General features: G+C 40.1%; 2 protein-coding genes across 3 annotated transcripts in view; one reads left to right on the top strand and one right to left on the bottom strand.

Moving 5' to 3' along the window:
- stag1a (STAG1 cohesin complex component a) overlaps window positions 1–10,944 on the bottom strand; it is a 40,891-nt gene extending 29,947 nt beyond the window's left edge. Inside the window, exon 1 of the mRNA XM_006798734.3 lies at window positions 10,767–10,944. The gene's annotated coding sequence lies outside the window, so the exon portion shown is untranslated. The remainder of the gene's footprint in view (window positions 1–10,766) is intronic.
- A 5,754-nt stretch (window positions 10,945–16,698) lies between these two features.
- On the top strand, window positions 16,699–23,810 carry slc35g2a (solute carrier family 35 member G2a). 2 transcript variants are annotated; one of them, XM_006798732.2, is made up of 3 exons: window positions 16,699–16,767; window positions 17,735–18,014; window positions 21,331–23,810. In XM_006798732.2, the coding sequence occupies exon 3, from the start codon at window positions 21,353–21,355 to the stop codon at window positions 22,712–22,714; it is 1,362 nt and encodes a 453-aa protein (XP_006798795.2). In that variant the 5' UTR covers window positions 16,699–16,767; window positions 17,735–18,014; window positions 21,331–21,352; the 3' UTR covers window positions 22,715–23,810. The 2 variants fall into 2 exon arrangements, with proteins under 2 accessions (XP_006798795.2, XP_006798794.2); XM_006798731.2 differs by lacking the exon at window positions 16,699–16,767 and having other exon boundaries at window positions 17,694–18,014.
- The last annotated feature ends 771 nt before the right edge of the window (window positions 23,811–24,581 follow it).

Genomic DNA, 24,581 nt, shown 5'->3' with positions numbered 1-24,581 from the left:
TTACTTTATATCTGTGCTGCCACCAAGTCCATTAGGCAGCAAGTCGAACTGCAGACACGCGTTACTGACAACATTTGGACAATAGCTCGTTTATATGACTGCTAAGAGCAGAACTAATGATTTTTCATTTTGTGCCATTGGTATTTGTGGCAATCATCGACAAACTATTTAAAGAAACAGTGTGCAGACTTTCAGTTGATGTTTTTTCAGTAGTTTTGAAAACGATTAGGTAGATAATAATGCATTCAGAGAGCCCTTGGATTTAGAGCTGAAAAGCTTTAAAGTCTCTCTCTCTCTCATATATATATATATTCTTTATCTAATGACCACAATTATAGTAGATATAGTGATTTGTGAATGAATTTATAAAATAACTGTATTAACATATATTAAAAGCATTTGCTAGTTGCGTTCTTGCTTCAAGAAAAGCTGCATTTCTCCTCAGGACACTGCTCTTCCCATACAACGTATTGCTGTTAGTAGTGGTTGGCAGCTCTGATTGGGCTCTGAGCACAAAGCCAAGTAAGGGAGACCGCCCAGTAAATCCTGTTCAAGAAGCCCAGGATGAAAATCAAAGTGTACTGAAGAACACATGCTGGTAACTCAGAACTAGAGCTCAGGGTTGTGAACCTCTGGATAAATCACATTCTGCAATATTTTTGAAAGGTTACATGCTTAAACAAGCAAAGCTGGCAAATACTGTGAAGATTTGCTGTTCAGAACTTAAAACGGCCAAGTTTTCTTATCTGTGGTTTTTAAATAAGGATAAATTAAGAATTCAAACACCACCAAGTTACCAACAAAGAAATGAATGACTCAGAAATATACTGTCATTGTATTTACATGCTCTAATGCAAAGATAAAAACTAGATTTTATACTCAAAAATCTTTGTTATTGTTGTTTTTCTGGGCTCACTGACATTGAGTTTTGAGCTAAACACTGACTATACCTGGACACTTTGGCTAATACAAAGTGATCAGAGCATGTCCAAGTACAAATTTGAAAAGGAAAGGAAACAGTTCATGACAAGTTTGTCTGAGCCTGAACTGGATGGTTTGGTTTGTATGTGGACAGCACTGGGAAGACAATGTGGAGGGAAATAAAAAAAGAGGTTTACAGGTAAATAATCTGTAAATAATCAGCTAGCATGGGCAGGGCAGCTCCTAATCCAGAGCACACAGAGCAGATGGGAATCCAATATTATATGAGTGCAGAGTTAAGAACAAAACCAAACAAACGTCTATTAGTAGATCTTTTGTCACATCTCGATTCTTGGGGCCTCAGTGGAGTTTAAAGCGGGGATAATGCATAAATCCATAACTTTTTTACCTTTAAGTTCTAAAATACTTTTCATGGTTTTAAAACAGGTTTTAGCTTCCAATCCTGCCGGAAAGCTCCCTCTATTAGTTCACGTTGCTGCAATTCTTGTCTTGTAGTGACCATTTAATTTTCCCTTCTACAGTCAGAGAATTGACTTGGCAGAAGCCAGTGAATCAATATTAAGTAAGACTGTGTACAAATAGCCCTGACCGCTGAGACAAACACTTCCACAGCTGATACTGAAGAGGTGGCGTTTGCTCTCGCTTGAAGCTGGTTGTTAACCTCGGCCGTATAAATGACACCTTAAGGATTTGCAGGTCAGGTCTGGTGCCAAATTTAGATCGGACTGCTCTAAATGTAAATAACAAATCAAATACCCCCCCGGGCCGAGGCGGGAATTTATTTATGTCCTGGACAGCAAGGAAGCAAAACAGGTTAGACTAAATGCCTCAGAACGAGTCAATAATGCATCATAACCTCTCTTTTCATTTTATGGACTACACTCCTGGAGGAGCCGCAGATACATTTCACACTTCTCAATCAATGTTTATGCACATTCAAGACTTTCTCTTTATTATACTGCTGGCTATTGCTTTAAAAGAAAAATTTCACACAGGGATTAGGGAACTGAGAAACGCAGACTATTCGGTGCAGCTTCTGTTTTTGCTTTTGTTTTTTATGCCCTGAGCTGTGGAAACAGCTACCTGGGGGATACGAACATAGCTTAACCTGTTGATGTTTTTTAAGATAAAAGCTAATTGGAAGCTAATTTTTAAAAGTTGATTTATTTATTATTCTTACATGCATCATTTATTTTTACAGCCTAATTATCACTAGCCAGTCACTTATAAAGCAATTTGATTACCAGCAACTTGTGTGAAAATAATCTATGCCTCTTTTGAAGAAAAAGAAGCACAAAATAAATGTTCTTAAAAAAATATATTCCAATTATATGCAGCTTGTTACAAATATATTAACCTAGAATTTACTATGAACTGTGATGTTTTCATTTTTCTCCATTACATAACAGTGTTGCCCTACTTTTTTTACTAGACCAGCAAACATACGCTTGTTTGTGCATCGGTAGGTCACGCAAATGTTTACAACTTTTCTTTATTACATATTATTAGTTATTTATTATCATTTTGGGGGAATTTACTCATAAGATAGCCACCATATAGAAATCACTGCTTGCGCTACTTTTTAATGCCACCTTGAACTCTCTGCTGCATTCAGAGAGAGAAGAAGTGCTGTGGGCAGGCATTTCTTCAAGCTGGCTGTCAGAGGCTTGGTTTTTAATAAGGTGTTCCAGTCCACAAAGCTCAACTTTACAGTGCTGATGTAAAATGAACTGCTGTCAGTTTCAGCAGAGCAAGAAATCCAATCAGACGGGAACAAAATCGTCTGCCCTAACAGCAGAAGACAGATGACGCACGCCAAAACATCTATTTAAACAATGTGTAATTCTAGGTGATAGAGTGGGAAATTAGATGCTGTTTTAAACTGATTCCTCTTTACTCCTCCTGCAAAAGCTGTTTAATGTTTATGAACTTTTAATATTTAACAGCCCCCACAGAAATAATCTCAAACTATAACTGCAGATGCGCAAAAGGTGACAAAAACACCCCCACTTTGTTGCTGGATTTTTTTTTTTAAATGATGGAAATAAAACAATGTTTCACCTGTTATGCCTCCAGCAAGAGGAAACTTCGGGGTCTCATTGTTATGCTGTTGTTGTCTCATGTTTCTATGGATTTTCACATCACTGATAGAGCTTGACTCACATTTTAAAAAATAAGGAAGCAAGCAATCATGCAGTTGATATTTGTGATCTATTACAATCTTCTATGTATCAAAAGTAAAAAGTTATTCACATTATGGACACATAAATCCATTAAGTAAGTAGAAGTAGCAAGCATAATTACACTTTAATGCAAAAATACACTTAAGAGTGAAGGGCAGAAACTGAAAAACAAAAAGGCTACAACTGTAACAAGCTGTGTGAACACAGGTTAAATTAATAAGGTTGGGGAGACCAAGCACAAAAGTCTGGAAGGAAACAGAATGGAAAATCTGAGGTGATTTAAAATGTCAAATTAAAACAGGAAATACAAAGAACAACAAACGTCCGACACTGTAAAACCTTTATCGACAATAGACCAAGTGTCATAGAATACAAATATATTTGAGTCACCCGCAAAAGATACAGATGAGTATTAAAATTTGAGAACCTATTTGAGAAAATAATACATTCCACTATTCACTAAGAGTGGAAAACTGAGTCTATCTAGAAGCCTTAGCCCTGTTAGAACATTAGCAGAGTCACAGCTGCTAACAGCTGCACAGCTTATACATAAAAAAAATAAAATAAAAAAAAATCAGAAAAACTGACTTGAAGCTCAAAAAACAGCCGTCAAGTCGCAGGCAGGTAGTGCCAGTAAAATGGAAACTATTACTCAGCCTGTCGTTCCATCACTTAAGCTGTGACATAGATGACGGTAAAACACAGCTGAAAAACCTTTGATGTAGAAACACTGTCAGGGTAACTATAATAGTCCCATATTAGGGAGTCAAAATAGCCTAAATATATGTTATATATGTTGAAACACTGCAAAGAAAACCTTTCAGATCCAGGATGGAACACAATTTTTCTTCCTGAAGTCAGTCTGCCTAAAAAGAAAAATGAAGATCTTGACTCTTGAAAATAAATGGTTTATACTATTTTCTGTGCTCTTGACTCTTGACAGCCAGTGCCAGCCAAACAGCTGAGCTGTGTCAGCAAACACGCTTGCATGTCAGGAGGTAAAATCAGCTTGTTCGGCCTAGCAAGCACTGAGCCACTATATAGTAATACCAGTGAGAGATCACAACCCTCCAAAAACACACACAAACACTCTCTCTCACGCATACACAGAGCAAAGCACATCTCCTCTCATTAGTGCTCACCCTGACAACCGAGGAGCTTTTAACAGATAGATTCTGAATACAAATTTTGCTGCCTTATGGTAAAGACATCATCAGTTGACATCATCTCATTAAACCCATCATTATGTCAAGATTGCATTACTATATTATTTATAAAACATGCCATTTTCCTTTTCAAACAGTCTAGCAATGATACTCAGCCTAGTATTCCTTTGTACGCACTATATCAGGGAATAGATAACACTGAAAAATACTGGCTTAATATACATATACATCAACTGGTATTGTAACATCTTGGTTTAATGTGAGCTAGGATAGTTAAAAATCAAACAAACAGAAGCAACAGTTCTTCAAAAAAAATCTCGTTTCTTGTTGATAGTGCAAACACATACTTTACATATTTCTGTGCTTTGACTTGTAATTTTTTTTTTCCGATTTCCTCACTTGTAGTGTGGGCTTTGATATCTCTACAGCTCCCTGAATACTGAAACTACTAATGGCCTTCTATATCTTTATTTAAAATGCCATCAGCATGCCCAAGCACACACTTCTATGTTAATAAAGCTTACTCCTAGCCAGCAGCTCAATTCTTTATTTCATTCAAGAAGAAAACACTATGCAATGCAAGACCCTTTCAAAACATTTTTCCTTGTGCATGTGTAATGGGTAATCAAACCGACAATCGATGCAGTGCCATTCCATGTCCATGTATATTACATTACATAACCCATAACAAAAGATGTACAGTTGTTCTTTATGATCATGCTCTAGCCTATTTAGACTCCTCACTGTTACTTCCAGACTCCAGTAAGTAATTTTATAACAAAAAAACAAAACCCACTGTGCCATTTGACATATTAAGTCCAGTTGGTATATCCAAATATTAACATGATTTCACATTGTTTACTTATCTATCTTATGTCCAGAGCCATGCTGAAATTAGACTTGGACATTACAGACATTTTATTGCTCACATAAACTTTACTAGGGTGGGAGACTTTGTATATTAACAGACAATCAAGTAGAATGATCTTATTTCCCTCTGGATTGTTTTCTATTCATAATCTCTTCCCTCTTCCCTCAAAGTTCAGTTGCTGCTAACCAGCCAACCCGGTCGTTCCAGTCTTGAACTTCCCCACTGGCTGGGTGTGCAGGTCGCGTTGTGGCCGTCATTGAGGGTCATTCTGCTGCCTTACCGAAAACTCTTTCATCCCTTGGTTGGACAGATTCAATCGCCACAGTCTTGAACTGCAACTGGTGACAGCACTCCTTTTCCTGTTCTCAATGTTAAGGGCTCAGCAGGCAGAGAGCCAGTTCATGTGTTGCCACCATGAACTCAGTGATGCTAAGCCAAGACACTAGTGTAGGGTTGGATCAGGTTAAACTAGAAACTTCCCTAAGAGACCTTGGTTGTTAAGTATTTCCAGACGAGCACTTTATAACCTATATTACATAATAAATCTTTGAAGGAAAATTGATGTGTCAAAGTTTGTGAATAAATGCATATACCCCCCACCACTACAAATGTCCACAAACACACAGCAGTTCCTCTATAAAGCCATGCCAGTTTTTAAATCTCTCTCCTTTCGCACTCTGCATGACCCCGCCTACTTTCGCCGCCTGTGACAGTGGCAATTATATTCTGTTGTGGATATGAACAGCTGGAAACTTCAGAGCCAACTAGTCATTCCTGTTATACTCATTTAAAGTCTGTCTGATGGGTGCAAGCATAGTTGGTGCACTGTAGTCTGTATGGACAAGTCCATGTGGTATGACAGAAAACTGACAGGCATGCGTTTTTCCAACCAAATGGACCCCACCCTTTAACTTACCAACTTTAGTTAATTTTGCAATTTTTTAGAGCTATTCATAAAGTTAAAAAGGGCCAACTAATATATCTAGTGTATACTGTTAGGTGCATGCTAAGCTAAAAGGGAGCCACCTGTGCCGCTCTGCAAGCCTAAGTGTTTTTAATATAGGTAATCCTATGTGTGTACTCTGCTCTGTCTGCATCTTATTTTGTTACCTTTATTTAGAAATTGAACATTTATCATCTTTTTACTTACTTACTTTTTTAGAAAATACAGATATGTATTGTCTATTGCCAAACAGTCAAAAGGCCCACATTGCCTGCACCCTTGTGCCATAACGCTATAAATTCAGCTTGGCTTTGAATAGGGCTGTGCGATATGACCAAAGTCTCATATCCCGATATAAGAATTCTATCATCCCGATAACGATATAAATCACAAAAATGTAACATTTTCTGTAAATTCTGTGAATCTTGGGCAGCTCGACTTGCGTGAAGTGTTTCCGGCTACGCGTCGTATATACTTGGAGTTGAGTGTTTTAACCGATGCATGAAACAATACATTTTTAGACATAAGTTGTAATGGCCGCCATTTTCTTTGTGAGTGTTTATTACACGGCGTGCTGCGGGGAAAAGCCTGTTCTAACGTTTGAGTCTAAGGTTTATTTTTTAGCTCCTGGAGGCTCTTCTTAACTTCTCATCCGTAAATAATCTGCTCTTTCACGTGATTCAGTTTATTTTGAAAAGTCTCAACAGGATCTTGAGCTTTATTGTGAAAGGTTTATGTGGAACATAAATAAGCAGACACACGATGTTGTTACCGTCGTTGTTGCTAACCACAACGCATAAAAACAGGCGCTTGTCCATCCGTAGTGTGGTTATATTAAATATAAGAGAAAGAGAGAACTTTAATAAATTAATATAGCCACTACAGTGACCATCAAAACGGTGAAAAAATATTGCCCTAAAAAGTTTATTTTGCGACACCACGAAACAAACGATAGCGTAAAATGAAACGATAGACGTTTTTATATCGTCATCCGATATATATCGCTATATCGAACAGCCCTAGCTTTGAAAGAACATCATTCTACTTGACAGTCAACAGGTCTGACAACAGCAATGAGGCTAATTACAATCCAGCAAACCGCACAAGGAACGCCTGCAACGAGCCAGCAGTGACAAAACTGTTTCAAAAGCTTTCCAAAGGTTTATTTCATATTGACAGGAGCAAGCTGCAGGGCTTATAGTGCACAATCACACTACTGCAGTGACACAACTTACGCTTCAAAAAATAAGGTGTAACGTGTGCACAGTGGAATTCTACTACAGTAAATATGTCAACTGTCACCATAGCAATAAAAGTACTAAAACAAAGGCTTCTGCGATTGCTGATAAGATGAATTCATTCAGAACTTTGAACCAAATACACCTATAAAAGATCTTCTATTATCTTGAGTAAAACATCGTTGTGAATGTGAAATGATAAATCAGTGCTGTTTTCACTTCTCAGGTGTTACATGGCTAATCGCTGAGAGTTTGCACATATGACAATACTACTTGTTTTTCTTCTTCTTCTTTTGACTCTTGCAAACCACTGAAAGCTGATTTTCAATGATAGTGCCATTTTTCCCCCCCAGCATCTTAAATCAAGGTCACCATTTAATAAGCTCTGACAAATGTCAAAGCCATTAAACAATCCCCTGAGCTGTAACATTATAGGAATATGGCTCTAACAAAAAGCGCGCTGCAGTTGAGTGGTGAAAGCCTCTGGCTAAGAAATGATCAAGCGCTCATAATATAAATCAAGGTCTGCTCTTTACAATTTGATTCAAGGTCTAAAACAAAACTCTGATATGCTTGAATTATTACAGTATCTTATTGTCAAGATCAGCGTACACGTAACATTGTTCTGCAACACATTTGCCATAATTTAAAAATTACAACAAACAGCATTATGTGTTCATAATACTAATTACAACTAATATCCAAGTCCTTTTTATTTTGGCTTTCTAGCTAGGGCAAAGAGCCAAGCGATTTCGAGGAACAGAGGAAGGATTATTCACCATTTCCCTTAATCTTCCGTTATTTAAAGGTTTAAACAATGACATGCTCAAGAAATGTCACCCAGTGTCAGCTTTGAATTCCTGTATTCTGAAGCCAAAGGGAAGGATATATATTTTAGCACTCACTGAATTCCACAAATAGAAATGACAACTGTATGGACATTAGAATTGTACCGTGTCTAGTATTACACCATTTAAACACATTCCATTAAGGTGGATACAAGTTAACCAGTAATTTGGGATCAAATAAGAACAGTTTTTCCTATTTACATTCTAGGAACACTCTTGTACTACTACTACAGCTACAATGTGTTTTAGTGTGTTAGGATAGTACAGGAACAGGCAACAGCCTATATGGGTTCTTCTGCTGGAAAACTAAACAAACTCTGTAGTGCAAATACCACTGAAACATGTTTTGTCTGTGAGGCCTTACAGGGAAGTGTGACTGTGTGTGGTTATGCGTGTGCATGTGTGTTTAATTTTGGCAAACAGGTTTGGGCCTCACTCTGAAGGAAAATCTCTAGGATTGTAATAGAAATATGTGTAACCATTTTTAAGTTCATTTTTTTAATGATAAAAGACATTTTTGTTTATTAAATAGCCAGAAATTACAGGAAACATCCATCAACTTATGTTAGGTAAGGTATCGCACATTCATTAAAAACAACAACGAGAAACCCAAAACTGTCCTTACCAATTCTCCTTACACACAAAATCACACCCCAATGGACCATTCTTAAACAGGAAAAACCCTGGTATGTGCATTTCACTAAAAGAAAATTGCTTCCAATGTACATTACCACAAAACTGCATCCTAATAATGTAATCAAGAGGTAATTTGTGAGGACATTCGTTGGGAATGTACTCAGGATTTCACAAACAGAGCTGGGACAGATTTTCAGTCTGTGCTATGACTATATCTGCCTGAGTCAAATAAATGCAGCTGTCAGCTGCATTTCCACACAAAATTTCAAGTAGTACATTTGTATAAATCGCCTAAATACATTTTTACAGAAGTGGTAGTTTCCTTATTCCACTTGTCTGGCGGCAGCATGAAAATAATAAAGAACACCCACCTCCACAAAAAAAGATCTAGTTTAATATCAATCTAATAATATTTGTAAGACTGCTTGATAGTAGATTAACAATGATTCAAATCAATGGAAGAAGCACTTACAGAAATATTTTTGCATTAATGCTATGATATACACAATCTCCCAGGTACTCACTTGTTGGTTAGTCCTAAAAAAAAGATTTATAAGATATTTTAGCGACTGATTATTATAACTAAACAGCACGATATGCATGACAATTTTATGAAATACACATATATAGACAATATTATGGAGTTTTGCTATTAAAATGTATACCCAGAATGTGCTTGGATTTTAGACAAATAAATAAAACTAGCCTAACATCTGCAGATGACAACAGACCATGATATACTTTTTACATTGGTTTATTGTGAAAAATGAGTCAAGAGCCTAACAGCTAAAACCCTTTCCAGGTCCTATCATGTTTTATTTGTTTGTAGTGTATATTTCTGCAGTGTGGAATTAAAACGGAGTGATAATGGAAGGCAAGCAGGCTGCAGATAGCAAACCAACACAGCCTGCATGAGAAATCACATGGTTGACTGTAAACAAAGCAGTTATGCAACAATCTGAGATTCATGCAAACTGCCAGCAGGCACTCTGACCCACTATAACCGATCTCCTAACTAGACTGCACTGGGTGAGCTGCACAGGGGTCAGTGTTGGAGGGAAGCTAGGACCGAAGCCTGTTTAAACCTGTAGGGGTAGCTGGTGGAGCCCATCCCCCCCTTATGTGACTCATGTTTCCCCGCTCAATGTTGCCTGCTTCCCGCACAGAAGGGGGCAGGAAAGGGGGAAGAAGCGCCATAATAATCATGTAAAACATGCAGGAGTCCGTCCTGCATGTTTGCACTGAAAAGCATCCATGTGCTGTCACTGACTAATAAAGCAACATGTTTATTTTGCTGCTTGGAAAGTCACCACGACTCCCAGGAACTTGAAGGCATGCTGATGTTGACACAAGGGGGTGGGAAAGAAAAAGAAAAAAGTAGAAACTGGGATATCTCACGTCGTGTATCTTGTGCGTATGCAAAAGGCAAAACTGCCAATTGGTTGATAACAACAATGTCAACAACAACGTGGCAAGTAGCGTTTGAGCTGGTGACAAACCAAAGCAAAGAAAGCAGCGCACGGCAGGAGGGCAATACTGTACAATCATAATACGGCTCTGCAAATGAGAGAAGGTGATGCTCTGAATCCTGCCTTGCAAAGACCATGAAAACACGTCACACCGCATGGCTCTTTATTTGTTGACAAGCCAAACTCCTCAGCCGGGTGGAAATCGGTGGCAAAACAGGCCGGTGCTGCGGCACACACTTGCCCTTCCATCAAGTTGTGTTGCCGAAAATTTTTGGGGCTAGCTCGCAAGCTAACGGCTCCGCTAGGCTACAATGTAAGTGAGGAAGAGAGAGAAAGCACATTCACCTCCGTTAGCCGCTAGCGCCCATCCCCCAACCAACCAGTGTTCCCTGTCTGTGTCCACCATCTTTAATCTGTGTTCCGTCTCACTTCCCACCGCACAAAACACGACAAAAACACAAGACACTCACCTTTAACGACCATCGCCAAATCGATTATCACCTTCCGAACTAAAAAATCGATTTTCGTTTTAATATCGTGCGTATTTTAATATTGAAAGTTGGCCGTGCGAGCGGAACCGCGCCTTGAGAGAAGAGCAGCAATCCTAAACCGCCATCTGGTGGTATTTTCCTCTCTGTGATGCAGCGGGAGCGGCGCAGCCTCAGACCGAGACACAGCTGCCCCCTGGCGGACACACCGAGCTGCGGCGGACACGAGCCTCCGGGGGCGAGCGGGGAGAAGGGAGGGACCCAAGACCCCGCCAACACATCGCTGACGGGGACGCGCACAGGAGCAGCGAGACTCCCCGCTTCTTTCCCAGTTGAGTTACTACTTTGAAGGGCTTGTCTGGCGAAAATTGCATATAAGAAGCCATTTAAAATTCCTACGGCCAAAAACTACAAGCACTTACTGGTTGTCATCTGGAATATCACAGCTATACATTACACCTTTCTGTGTTTAAATAGGCTACATCACAAAATCCTTATGTAGTCCTTTCTTCCTTATAATTATTTTTAATAAATATGAGTAAAAGTGAGTGACACAGGCATTTTTCTTCAGAGCCCAGAGTAGCCTTTTTCTATCCTTTTTTTTGGCTGACAAGCAGTCCAAAACCCAAAGAAATTCCATGTATTATCTCATGAGACAAGGAATAAAAGTAAATATTTGACAAATTAATTAATCAATGCATCTCTGATAAACTCTAGGGTGTATTCTCTATAGATAAGGGACTAAGATACTTCTTAGTTTCTAAAGTTGACAAAGTGTGACAAGGCCACACGTGCATAAATCTTCTACATTAATGACCTTTCACTTGTAGATTTGTTTTATGCTTTTCAGACTCGTACCCTAGATGGAGAGGGACAAAAATAAGAGTGTGCATGTGGCCGAACTCCAACAGCAGGTCCTTGGGCTGAAATTGGATGTGCATAAACCCAATTACAGTCTGGATGTACTCACATTACTCACTCCAGCTCAACATGGCATGATATTGCCAGAAAGGGAGGGTGATAGAGACACACAGACAGAAAAAGAAATTACTTCAGTTAATTATATTATTCCCACATCAGTGTATTTAAGTGGATATCAAACACCAGCAGTGCATACTGCATGTGTGTGAGAGTTAGAGAGTGAGTGCATAAATCAAAAAGAAAGGCTGCTTAACCTTTATTACATCTTTTAAGATAGGGCAGTGATGCGTCTGCAAATGCACAGATAGACGCAAGAGCACACGCACAAACAGACCAACTGGTTATTCATTTGACGGATGCACTGTTTGCCATAGCAACGCCACATCTTGCCCATAAAAGCTGTAGCAAGATCCTCCCCTCAGGGCTATTTGACACACACATACAAACACATACACACACTCATGATTGTGTGGCTTGTTCACTGACATAATACATTCCCTAACCTTAAGCAACCCAAAAGGCCACAGTTTTTCTTTCAGACCTTAACAACACTTGGGATGCATTGGGAAGGGTGTCTTTTTTTCAGAATTGCTGCAGCACTTTTTAAATGGAGCTTCTTATCATCAGAGGCCAACAATCTAACCCTGGCCAGCAGGTAATGCAAGAAAGCTCTGCATATGTGGCTCACCAAACTCAACAAACAGACTAAAAAAAGAGTGTTCTGTAAATTTTGTGCAACACCATGCTACATTTATATCCCGTATTCGCTCTATGTTTTAATGCATTTATATATTTTTTCATTCTAGGCTTCCAAATTTAAATCAGTTCCATTTTCATGTAACCACACATAAATTTTATACCATTTTTCTTTTGTGTATTTATTTAAAAAAATAATCCAAATCAGTTATAGGCTGACCCAAATGAAAATGGTGATGGTAAGGCGCATGACTTTAATTTTTCACTTAACTGCTTTCAGGCAAAATAACTGCATCTACCTTGTTCTCTCAAAATCAAGCTCACTGTTTTTTCAGTCTTGCTTATTCACATATTTATTTTTTTAATGAATTATGTCTGTTTTCATCACAGGCTTTATGGTTTTTGACAGACCTGTCACTGATTGTTTTTACATTACTTTTTATGATAGGAATGAATACACAAATTAGGTATGGTTGGGAAGATGAGACAGAATACCTTTGAACACTCGTGTGCATCAGGATAAACAAACACCAGCCTTTATAAAGCTATTGTTAGCCTTATGATAGACTGGCAACCTCTCCAGGGTATGTGCCATCTTTTGTGCAATCCATGGATGGATAGAAGCTAATTCTAACCACTGAAGGAGTGTGAAAAGTAAGGAAGAAGCTAAAAGATGTTTATTTTTCCAAAAGCTCTCCACTCCAAAACTTTGCTCCTAAAAAACAGATAAAGAACACAAGCACACCCACACAAACATCCCATCATAGTTATTGTTATTATTCTTTAATTTGAGGAATTTCATGGGTGCAGTGTGTACAACGATAAAGGCCAATGCAATCATAAAGCTGCTCTGGGGTACAATGAGTACAAAGATAAAGGCTAATGCAAATAATCAAACTATCGCTTTTCAGATTTTTCTAAATAAAACTCATAAATGTGTAGATGTTGAATTATGTGCACATATTTTGAGAAAAAAAATGCAAGAAAGTTTATCTAATAACCCCAAGCATGCATTAAACACCAATCAAAGGTCACAAGTACAATATTCACTATTGCTGTGTGTGACTCTTTGCTTACAAAGGCTCAGACTCTCAGATCAGGGGCAGTCATTATCCAGATTTCCTTCAGTTGCTTCTGAGATGCTAAGCAGTATACTATGTCATATTTTTGATACCTTCAGATTTTCAGAGGATGCCCACAAAGAAAACAAATTTATGTTCTCACTGTATTGTTTATTTTAAGTTTGCATATAATCTACATATGATCAGTACAATTGTTTCAACTGATGTCAGTGACAGTCTTCCACATTCAAAATCTAATTATTTGATATTCAATGTCTTACTTATGTTTTTTTCCTGCATTATCTTAGGCCAGGCAGCAAGCACACACATATAAACACACTATAACACCACAAATGAGATACTGTCTGGCTGATTTGCCCCGAGTATTGAGCGTTTTCTTTTTTTTTCCCCAGAAAAAACTCACATTATATCTGTATGAGAAGGGTGTTGCACCATATTGCATTTCTTTTCGTTGGCTTTTCAAGTTTTTTTCCTCCTCCAAATCCTCAACATTAGAAATCTCAACATATTGTGCAGACGTTTGCCAGGGTTATTCCAGTTCAAATCTTTGCCATATTTAAGCTTCTGAAACGGTGTCATTGAGAAAAACCTTTGTATGCATGGCGCAGTGTTGTGTTACATAACCAACGGACGTCTGGTAACTGGTATCTATACGCGCACACAACATGGATGCACACTCGTAACACACCCGAACAACAGCATCCGTCATAATCTATAAACTTTTTCTGGGGCTGTAACCATGGAAACAGAGGCTGTGTGGTGCAGCATCGGTTGAGAAAACCCTTTTAGACTGCCAAGGTAATCTCAGGTTATGACACCAGTATCCAATAGCAGTGACAAGCATCTCTATCTGTTTGGAAATCCGAGCGCTTCAAGGGTGAATGTTTTTTAGACCGAGACGTAATCATTTGACGTATTGAGAGTTATGCAAAGACGTTTTTTTTACTCTTTGCTCTGTCTCATCTCATCTCTAGGGCGGCTGACTAACAGAAAAGCTTTACATGGCTCTTCTTTGCCTGTACGCCTGTCCTATTTTTAATTTCCTCTGACCTTGCTTGTAGCGTTCTCACTCCTGAAGCTATGTTATTTAACTCACTGCCTCTCTGACATCCATTTCCAGACTCTCCAAACGCCTCTCATCCTTTGCCCCTTATCTCATCATGTTCATGTCATCCCCACCCTCCCTTACTCTTTTCTTTCTATCGCCACTGTGGTAATACAAAATGTATGAGAGGCTGAGTGCTATATTTGCTGAGTAGAAAAAGCAAACATTTGAGTCTATCACAACAGCGCTTGTGAATCAGGCCGTCATCGTCCGTCACATCCACCTCCGTCGCTGGAACACACACACAGATGGTAGTGGACACAGCCAAGGTTTTTTGCTGCAGCCTGTGTGTCATACACCAACAGGCCAGGCTCCCAGTTTCTTGCATCTTATCCCTATATGAATCTCAGTTGAAGATTTTTTCCCATTTTTGTTTTTAATTATCCCATTTGTCCTCTCTACACCGGGGGTCTGCTGATGAATGTGTCCTGTCTGGTGATGTGCTTCACTTATTAGCCCGGGGTTTAATAAGAAGCAGTCAAACATTGAAGAAACCTAGCTTTGAATAATGACATGCCGATTAACAGCCAAGGCAAAAAAAAAAAGAGCCCTAGTCTACAGAGAAAGAGGAAGAAGGATTAATGCTGAAGTATTTTTCGTTTGTTTACTGTGGATGCGAGTTGTGGATTAAACTGTTACAAAGTGGAACTGTAATGTCTGTGGAATAACCAAGGGGAATAACTGACTGAGAATCAAACTGTGAAATTGGCAGACATGTGGCATAATGTGTGTGTGAGAGCGTGTATGAGCCTAATAAAGAAGCAGAGGGAGAGAATATGTGTTCAAAAGGGAGACTGAGAAAAAAGACACTCTCACAGGAAAATACATAGAAGGAAGCAGCAGACAGACTGCTTCCAGAATGCAAAACCCAAGTTTAGTGCACTCAAAGTGAGCTTTCCGTCCTCTGCTGCCACTCCTTCCCTGTACTCTATAATTAATTTTTTTCTTGTCCAGAGATGGAGCAATAGAGACAGACAGTGCAGAGCTCCGTGAATCTGCCTCTCACATCAATTCTAATATATATATATATATCCTTTCCTGTATTTTCCATCCTTCTATCATCCCCACATTTTTCTCTCTGCTTCACTGCTCCCACCAAACCCAGCTACCCCTCACCCATTATGCTCTCCCTGCTGTCAGCTCAGCTCTTCTTCTCTTAGCATATTCTCATCTCATCACACCAACTTCTCCCTGGAGGGCAGGTCTTTGGATATCATGAACCTTTTCCCAAAACCTGCAGTCGTTTGGATTCAAACAGTGCCCCAAATAGCTGCGTCCGATCCACTCTTATTCACTGTAACCATGGAAACACTAGATAGTCATCCTCATCCTCAGTGAAACAGCCTAAACCAGATGCATAGAGGAGTGAGGAGAAAGAGAGGGTCAAAGAAAGAAAGAAAGTAGGAAAGAGGTCACTATAAAAACAGTTACAGGGACATTTCAAAATTTTAAAAACAGTAAAAGAAAATTAACTTTTGGAACCACGGCTCAATTTGGCTTTGTTATTTTCATTTTAATGAGCTATCTGGGCATAATTTCTGTTTTTTAAATGAATAAACATTACAAATTTGCAGTCTGAATGATTAGATTTTCATGGAGCTGTTTATGACTTTTAATGTGAGCAGGGCCAGTGAGACCAAGCTAAAATTTTGTGTGCGGTCCAGCTTGTTCCAGCTAGACATGATGTTTAAAAATGAATTATTGCATGGCAAAGTATTGCGCTGGTAATAGGCTTTTCACATGAGCGGGTGCATTAAATTAAAAACAAAAACATTCTTTGAGGAGAAAGAAATCAAAGCTCTTACACACAGTTTCCAAGACATTGGCTAAACCTAGTGCTAAACTAAAAGACAAATATAATGACTAGGTCCAGTGAATTTTCTTTTTACATTAAATCCACGTCTGAGAAACTGAACCTTAACTTTCAGTGCAATCAAATACACGACACACTCAGTGAATCGCAACAAAAACTGGCCTTGAGTCTGCATAAATAAAACTAAAAGTAATCATATGAATATAAATAACTGTGGATCAAATGATTTGTGTAATATGGTTACTGTTGCTGGTGGCAACAAACTACATCGAATCTGCTATCATTAACTCTGAAGCGTTTAGCTTCACGGGATTGCTTTTGCTTTCTTGTTACTCGTCAAGTGGTAGAAAAGCATCCAAATAGAAGGTAACGTCTATCTCAGCTTTGCAATAAAGGACTAATTACAGCAACAGTGAATAGTAGAGAATAATCTGCATCACAGTTTATCAGATTTTTGCAGCTATCCAATAGCACCATACAGACTAGTGTTTAAGTCTTCGCACACACCTTCATCACAAAGTAAAGGAACAAAATGAGGCAAGTAGAAAAGAGACCAATTTTGGGCTGCGTCATGTCCATAATCTAAAAATTTGAGTCAATTAGTAAACATGGAGATAGGGTACACAGTGTATTTGATCTTAATATTGACCCTAGAGTCCCAGTGGAGAACTCAGTCCTCCTTGCGTGTAACGAAACAGCAGCTGGAGGCTTTTTTCTTAAACAATACGAAGATCCAATACAACATCAGGTACATTTGCTAAAGGTTAATATAGCTCAAAGGAAAACAGAGCACACAAGTGTTTCTGCAGCAAAATGTCAAAGCAATTACTGTCAGGTTGCAGAAAGATGAAAATCTGCAAGGTTGTGCAACTTTTGAATTAAAAAGGCGGGGAGGAAAACTGTGCTGACCTTCTTTAATCTTTTTTTCTTCATTACCATCATCATTACTTTACATTTTAAAATGCGTAGACCTTAAAAATGTGGTCAGACACCCATCTATAAATGTTGACATATTATTCCAAAATCCATTAATATGTTAAAAGTCTAGGCTTGTCTGTGAAGGCTTTAATGGAGCTCCGGGGAATAACTCTCATCCAGCCAGAAAAGATGGGTGAAGCTGATGATAATTTCTCTTTATTATTGAAGGGTCTTCACCTTACAATGCCTTGAATAATCGATTAATCAATCATTAGCATAATCATAACTTCATAATAATTGTGCTCGATGAAATACTTATTTTCCTGCCAGTCTACCAGTGTACGGTGAATGTCACGCATGCTCAGACGTTATGATTAGACCTTTCTCTCTTTCCCCCTCTCTCTCTTTGAACAAGCCGAGGAGGAGCATCTGTATCAGTGTAGAGAGTGATGGAGGGCAGCAGGTTGCTATAAAACACGCGTTTTCCGCTTGCAGAGTGAGGTGAAGGGACCGCAGGTGCCCTTGCGGAAAATTCCGTTTGCTCCAAGGGAAAGAAGAGGAGAGGTGAGGGAGGAAGAAACAGATTAACAAATGGCCAAGACGAGGTGATGGAGTGTTGGAGGTGCTCAGTAAATGACTGAGATTGCCCGAGAGTGAAGTTCAACCTGGTGGTCAGCTGGTTTGAGGGAAAGCAGGTGAGTCGAGGTGTTTCTAAAGCTTTAAAATACGCATAACCCACCTGGTGGTTACTAATTATAGCCCATTATTACCGGGAATAGAGTAAACCGCTAATTGGGAAGTCGACATCGATGTGTTGTGCCAATCCTCAAGCGCACGCAGAGTGTGTAAGCGAGCGCGCGCTTCTCCCCATTCAAGAATTGGCCGTGGGTCACTGGTCGGGCTGTCATTGTAAGGTAGACTGAGATTTTTGGTGCATGTAGCCCAAAATCTCTCCGTGCGTCAGGTCCAGGAATCGAGCAGTCGTCCCTGGAGCTGCTGACAGCAGCTTATAATGTCGGAACAAGCAGGGACATAGTGTTTCATAATGTGAAAGGAATTGGTTAAGTGGCTTTAAATGCGGCAGCACAAACCCTCTGTTTTTCGATATGACTCTGTGTACGTGTGTGTGTGTGAGTGTGTGCGCGCCCGTGTTTTTTTTTTTTTTTTCAACCTTCTGGCGTCACAGGGGCGCATCATCGATGAGCCTAACCTTGAGAAAAGCATAGGTTACAGAGAGTCCAGCATTCATGAACCCTTAAGAAAATAACACAAAGCCATTTATTCCCTCCTCTATAATATTAAGCAGCCTATCAGTCGTACTTTAACTGTATTACCTTTGACAGCTGCATATGCTTTCCAGTCTGTTTAGTTACAGTATAAGAGTGCCATCCATTAAGTGATTGTTCTATAAATAGTCCGTTTCAAAGATACTATTGATTTTAAGCCCTTAGAAGATGATGATGTCAAATGAAATATACAAGATGCACAGAGAGGACTGTGCGCGATTTATCTTTTCCGTCAGACTGAATCAGAAGGGCTCTCTCTCTCTCTCTGGAAATGCAAGCTTAATTGCTTCCTTTCTCAGATTTTGCAGGTCTTTCAGCGAACCACTTTAATGGTTGTGTAAGGTGTAAAACAAGGTTTTGGGAGTAGCAGCAGCGGGAGCAGCAGCAGCATTGCAGTGGCTGGCTGCATCATCCAGCAGAGTATATTTAACTGACTGAAAAGAGAAAAGGCAGACAGGAATATTTCCAGATCTCTTTTTGCTCTTTGTGTTTTCACAGAGGAGCTGATCAGGTTACCGATAACCTTCAGTTAGCGTACATGATAAGAGAGCTTCTAAAATATCAGCAGAACAACTTTACATATGTGGCTTTTTGCCTGATTCAGCAAACTGTGAAGTACATAGGGAAATCATGAAATCATTCATTTCAGTCTATATTCTCACCCTATTCCTGGGACTTGTCTAAAGTATCGTTTACTTATGTTATACAAGCTCCAAAGATCATCTTTTAAAAAAAAGGTATATGCAAAGAACTGCAATTGCTATTAACCAGAGAGATACAAACAGCTAAAAAAACAGCCCTTACTTAGCCCCCCAGCTGTTTTTAAAACACACCAATTCATGTTAGGTGCTGTGGAATAATCTGTATACATGAAGAGTGAGATTGCACAAAGGGCACATAACCACAAATGAACAAATTCCCCCTGCTACTACCAAATTGAAATGACTGCACCACTGATGATGAGAGAAACAACAGCGAGCTGCCAAAACGACTGGCTTTGAGTCCGTCTGCTAGTAGGAAATTATAATAATAGTAAAATGATGTTTTTTATAGTCTGAGCTCAGGACGTTTGTCATGCAGAAATGTAGTTTGTGTTGGTCTGAAGAGATGTTTTTTTGTCATGTGGTTTACCCGATGGTAGTTTTCCTCTTGACATCTCCTGGTGAATTATGTCATCTGCTGCAGAACTGTTTGGTGCCAGAGTCAGAGGGTTATAATCAGCTTGATTTGGGAGAAATTACCAGAATAACCAAAAACCAAACACAATTATCTTAAGTTAATTTATCAATAAATGGCCTTTTTTTATTTCATTCCAACACATCATTATTGTAATATAGTGATATAAAATTACATTTAACATAATGAAGATTTTATCCAAATCAACTATTTCTGATCTATATAGATTTCCACCTAATAATAATATTTTCATTTTTGATACGCACAAATTGAAATATCATAAAGATCATAAATCACATTTAAAAAAATAATCATATATATATATGTCCATATATAGTTCATTCCTTTAAAAGAAACTGCTTGTTTTTTGCCATAAAAAATAACAAAACAAACAACTGTTTAAATCAGAGTTTTGATAATATTTCACATCCAAGCAATCAGATGCTGTAGAAACTTGTGAATCGTGCGCCAACTTCAATTTTATGTGCAATTTGCAGGGAATTATCATTTGTGAAATGTGATTCTCCTACAATCTGTGTCGACAGTGCTCACAAGTCATTTTTGTTAGATGAGCTGGTTGAGGCTGAATGAGCGGGTACAGCAATACTTAGTAATACTTGTCTGATGCTTTATTCATAAAATACACCAAAATAAAGAGTCATTTTACTACTGTAAACTTACTTGGGGACAATTGGCTCATATCTCTTGGGAAATAACTGAGCCATATGCTCTCTATGCTTTTGCACTTGCATAGCAATATTGTTCCACAGTAATCACAACACTTATGAGGCTGTGGAGCTAGCCATAATGCTCAGGCAGGCCTGGGTTCAAATCCACCCCGAGGGCATTTACTGCATATCTGCCCCCTGTTTTCTTTTCTCAGTCCTGTCTTCTCTCCACTGTCCTAACACAATAAATGCCAAAAAGCCCTAAAAAAAATACTTAAAAAAATATGTGTAGCCTGAAGAGAGAGTTAAAGAGAGAGGGAGAAATAAAAAGGCGGCGAAGCGGGTGGTTAAATGATGTTATGAACAAGGAAATAAACAAACATTATTTAAATGCCAGCGTAATATTTTTCACAAATTGACAAACGAGAGTGAGGGAGGGAGGACAGTGGGAAGCGACAGAATGAGGCAAAAGTCATTAGAGAGAGAAAGACTGAAGACAAATGAGGCAGGAAGCACTTGCTTATGTAACTGTCATTGCCATAACACTCTCTGAGCCCCCACGAAGGTCGAGCTATCCATGAGGATGAAGAAGTGCTGGAAGGACATAATTGTTCTATATAATTCAAAGTATCACCACACAGAAAACAATAAAGTCATGATTGGTCACATGGGTAGAGCTTACGTACATTCCCTGCCAAACACGCAGGCACACGGGAAGATGTGAGTCACTGCTATTATTATCTCGGATATTAAAGATATATGAGATATCAAGCAGAATACCACAGCGGGATGTTGTGAGAGGGGAAAGAGGAGAGAGGATTTGTGCGTGTGTGAATTATATATTATGTGCTGAGCTAAAAGTGTTTTGTTTTTCCTTACAGGTGTCTTCTCTAAAGTTTCAAAATGGAGTCCACTCACCTCTTGGGTGGCTCTAAGAAGAAAGTAAAGATCCACCCTCACACTGTTACAGCCAAATATGCCACCCACACACCCTATGCCCCCCAGCCAGGAGTACACACACACTTTCCCCAACCTGGGGATGATGGCTATGACGATGCTCCATCTTTTGAGGACTTTGGCTCATTCGTGGAGGAGACGTCAGACAAGAAACAGCTGACAGAGAGCAGGAAGTGGCCCCTGACTCTTTTTGGCTCAAGACACAACGACAAAGATACAGCGCACAAACTTCAAACCGTGGGGGGAGCAGAAGGGAGTGAGGGTAGTGCCAAAGCAGCAAAGGGGTCTGGGAAAGGGGTTGGGGAACAGCTAGCCAGTTTCGGCGAGGCTTCTGTGTCTGCATCTCGACTCACCTGGGTGGGCCTGCTCGGTGCGGCGCTGGCACATGGCAGCTTGATTGTTCTGACCCGAGTGGCCTCGGAAAGCTTCAGCCTCGGCCCCCTGTTTCTACTCTTGGTTCGGTCCATCGTACAGCTCCTGTCTCTGGCTGTACCACTGCACAGGGGGGAGAACCCTTTTGGGCCAGAGGGCTATCGACTACGTCTACTCTGTTACGGCATCGCCTACTCCCTCTCCCTTTGCTGCGCCTACTCTTCCTTAACATTCGTCTCTCCTGGAAATGCTACAACAACCTGGCGCCTGGCGACCACGGCGCTATCAGCGACCCTTGCCTTCCTGCTCTTAGAAGAGAGGCTGGGATTGGCTGATGGGATCACCATAGCTGCAGGGCTGTGTGGCTTGGGGCTTGTGTTACTTCCTGCAGTAGATGAGACCAATTCAGATTCGCCAACTGATCCGGCTGTGTTCTGGAGGGGTGCATTTGGATGGTCTCTTTCAGCGCTTGCAGGGCTGTGGATGGCACTAGCGTTGGTTGGGTATCGTTCCCTGAAGGAGAGGGTGGGAGTCGGGACTGCTTTGTTCACAGTAAGCTGGACAGGCTGCTTACTTGCCCCAGCCTCTCTGGCCCTGCTACAAGAGGGCTGGTCCTGGCCAATGAGTGTTGAAGCCTGGTTGCTGGTCTTGGGCCTCGCAGCCTGCTCGGTCGTAGCCTTCCTGGGAATGACGCACGCCCTCACCCGACTCCACCCGGCTCTGGTTTCCGCCTCTCAGAGCTTGGAGATACCCATCGCCATGCTCCTGCATCTGGCTGTACTGCCACTGGCTCCCACTGCACCAGAGGTCGTGGGGAGCGTGATGGTCATCCTGAGTGTCTGTTGGCTGGTAGCAATGAAGCTGCTCCCCTCTCGAGTTGGTGGGCGTCGGCCGAGGGAGGAGTATGAGGAGATTCTGGACTCTCCCATCAAATAGACACCTCCTCTCACCTTGCAGCACTGTCGCTCTTATCGTTCAATTGCTCCTTCATGAGATTGTTTCCAGTGTACACGAGAGACTTCTAAGTGTTTATTGAAGCTTTTTTTGGTATCATCCTCTTTGCTTTTGGAAAAGTGCCAACATGGTGTTGTCTGTTACAGTGACCAAGTGATGTGATATTAAAATCTCTGATGAACACAGCACATTTCTGTAGCCACTTGTAATCACTATCACCCTCTTTTCCCCCCACCCCACGTGTGTGTGTGTGTGTGTACTGAGAACATTTAACAATCAATGTGATGTCAGTCACTTTTTGCTGCCAACTGAGATTTGGCCAAGGACTGCTGCCATCTATTTGCCTCTTGGCTGCCAGCAAGACTTAGAGAAAAGAACAGAAAAAAAAAAAAACCCTGGAAGATTGGAGGCTAGGGAGAGGGGCAAGACACACAATCAGAGGAAAACAAATGAGGACAGAGGGAGAGAAGATGATGGGATTGGCATACAGATAAGGAGCGGGTGGGTGGGCGGTGGAGGGGTGATGGCCGATGACAAAGCAGAGATGAAAGGGAAGCAGCAGAATGAGAGGAAGTCAGGGTAGCAAACAGGGCTGATGGTGGTTGGTTATTGTGGCGTGTCTGGCCAGCTGGCTGATAGAAACACTGTTTCGTGTGTTGGGGAACGGTTATTATGTCTAATAACGATCTGCATGACACATAAGCACCATCACTACATTTCTGGGTTGTTCCTCGTCTGTTTTCCTCATCGTTAACCTCCTGCTTTCCTCTTTGTTGCTCTTTTTCTCTCGATATAACTTCCATTCACCAAACCCCCCCATCGCACATCGCACAGATGGAGACTTTTAATGAAAACAGGTGCCTCCACACTGAACAGACTAGCGTGTCTCTGTGCGTATGCCAGGTACCGCTGTGAAACAGGTGTAAAAGAATTGATAGGCGATATAACTTCTACACTCCTCTCCATCTTGTTAGTTGTGTCATCCAAGGAAACGCCTCCCAAAAAACAGTCTAATCCTGCATTTAGTTCTCGAGGCAGCTGTAGATTTAAAAAGAAGCTTTCATGCCCACAAACACTTGGGAACAAGAGTAGGCATCTGAAGACATTCATGCCGCGACTGGGGGTGTTTCACTAGTGAAATGTTTCTGTGATGTCAGTGTGTTGGCCTCATTAAAATACTCTGTTGCTGCACTTTGCCCAGTGCTTTAGTGTGAGTAAGCACTGTGTAAAGGACAAACTTAAGGTATGTTTACTTTCTTCTTCTGCCTTTTAATTCTACACTAGTAAATACCAGAGAAAAACAAAGTGCTTCATGTTCTGCTAAATTTATTTGCTAGCTTTAATTTTTACTTGACTAACTGTGATTTTATATACAAATATCATATTAAGAGGATTGTGAAACAAGTTAGCTTTGCCCTACTACTGATCCATCGATGGATGGTGGATTTCAAGCTCAATGATCACCTACAAATTTAAATGCTGCTGTTATCACCTAGGAGTGCTTTTGAACCACACCGACTATAAATTAAATATAAATTTAGCTAATAATAAAACGTATTTGGTTAGTATGACTTTAATTTGCACTGATGTACCTTTTGCCTAATTTCCTCTTTCATCTTAACAAAACATCCAAACAGAAGTGCAAGTACAGTAAAAAAAAAAGAATGAAAATAGGATTTAAGACCAAAAACGGATACACAGACACTGTAAAGTATACAGAAACTCCCTTTAGCCATAACAACAGTCAGTCTTTGTGGTTTTTAATAATGAGCACGCATCCACGTGTTTGTACGAAGCTGTAGGAGGCACTGGTGGCAGTGTAATACTTCTGGCAGGGTTTCACAAATCA

This window comes from Neolamprologus brichardi, chromosome 19, assembly GCF_056152115.1.
Source record: "Neolamprologus brichardi isolate AB-2024 chromosome 19, ASM5615211v1, whole genome shotgun sequence".
NCBI lineage: Eukaryota > Metazoa > Chordata > Actinopteri > Cichliformes > Cichlidae > Neolamprologus > Neolamprologus brichardi.
This window is presented reverse-complemented; position numbering and strand designations above follow the sequence as displayed.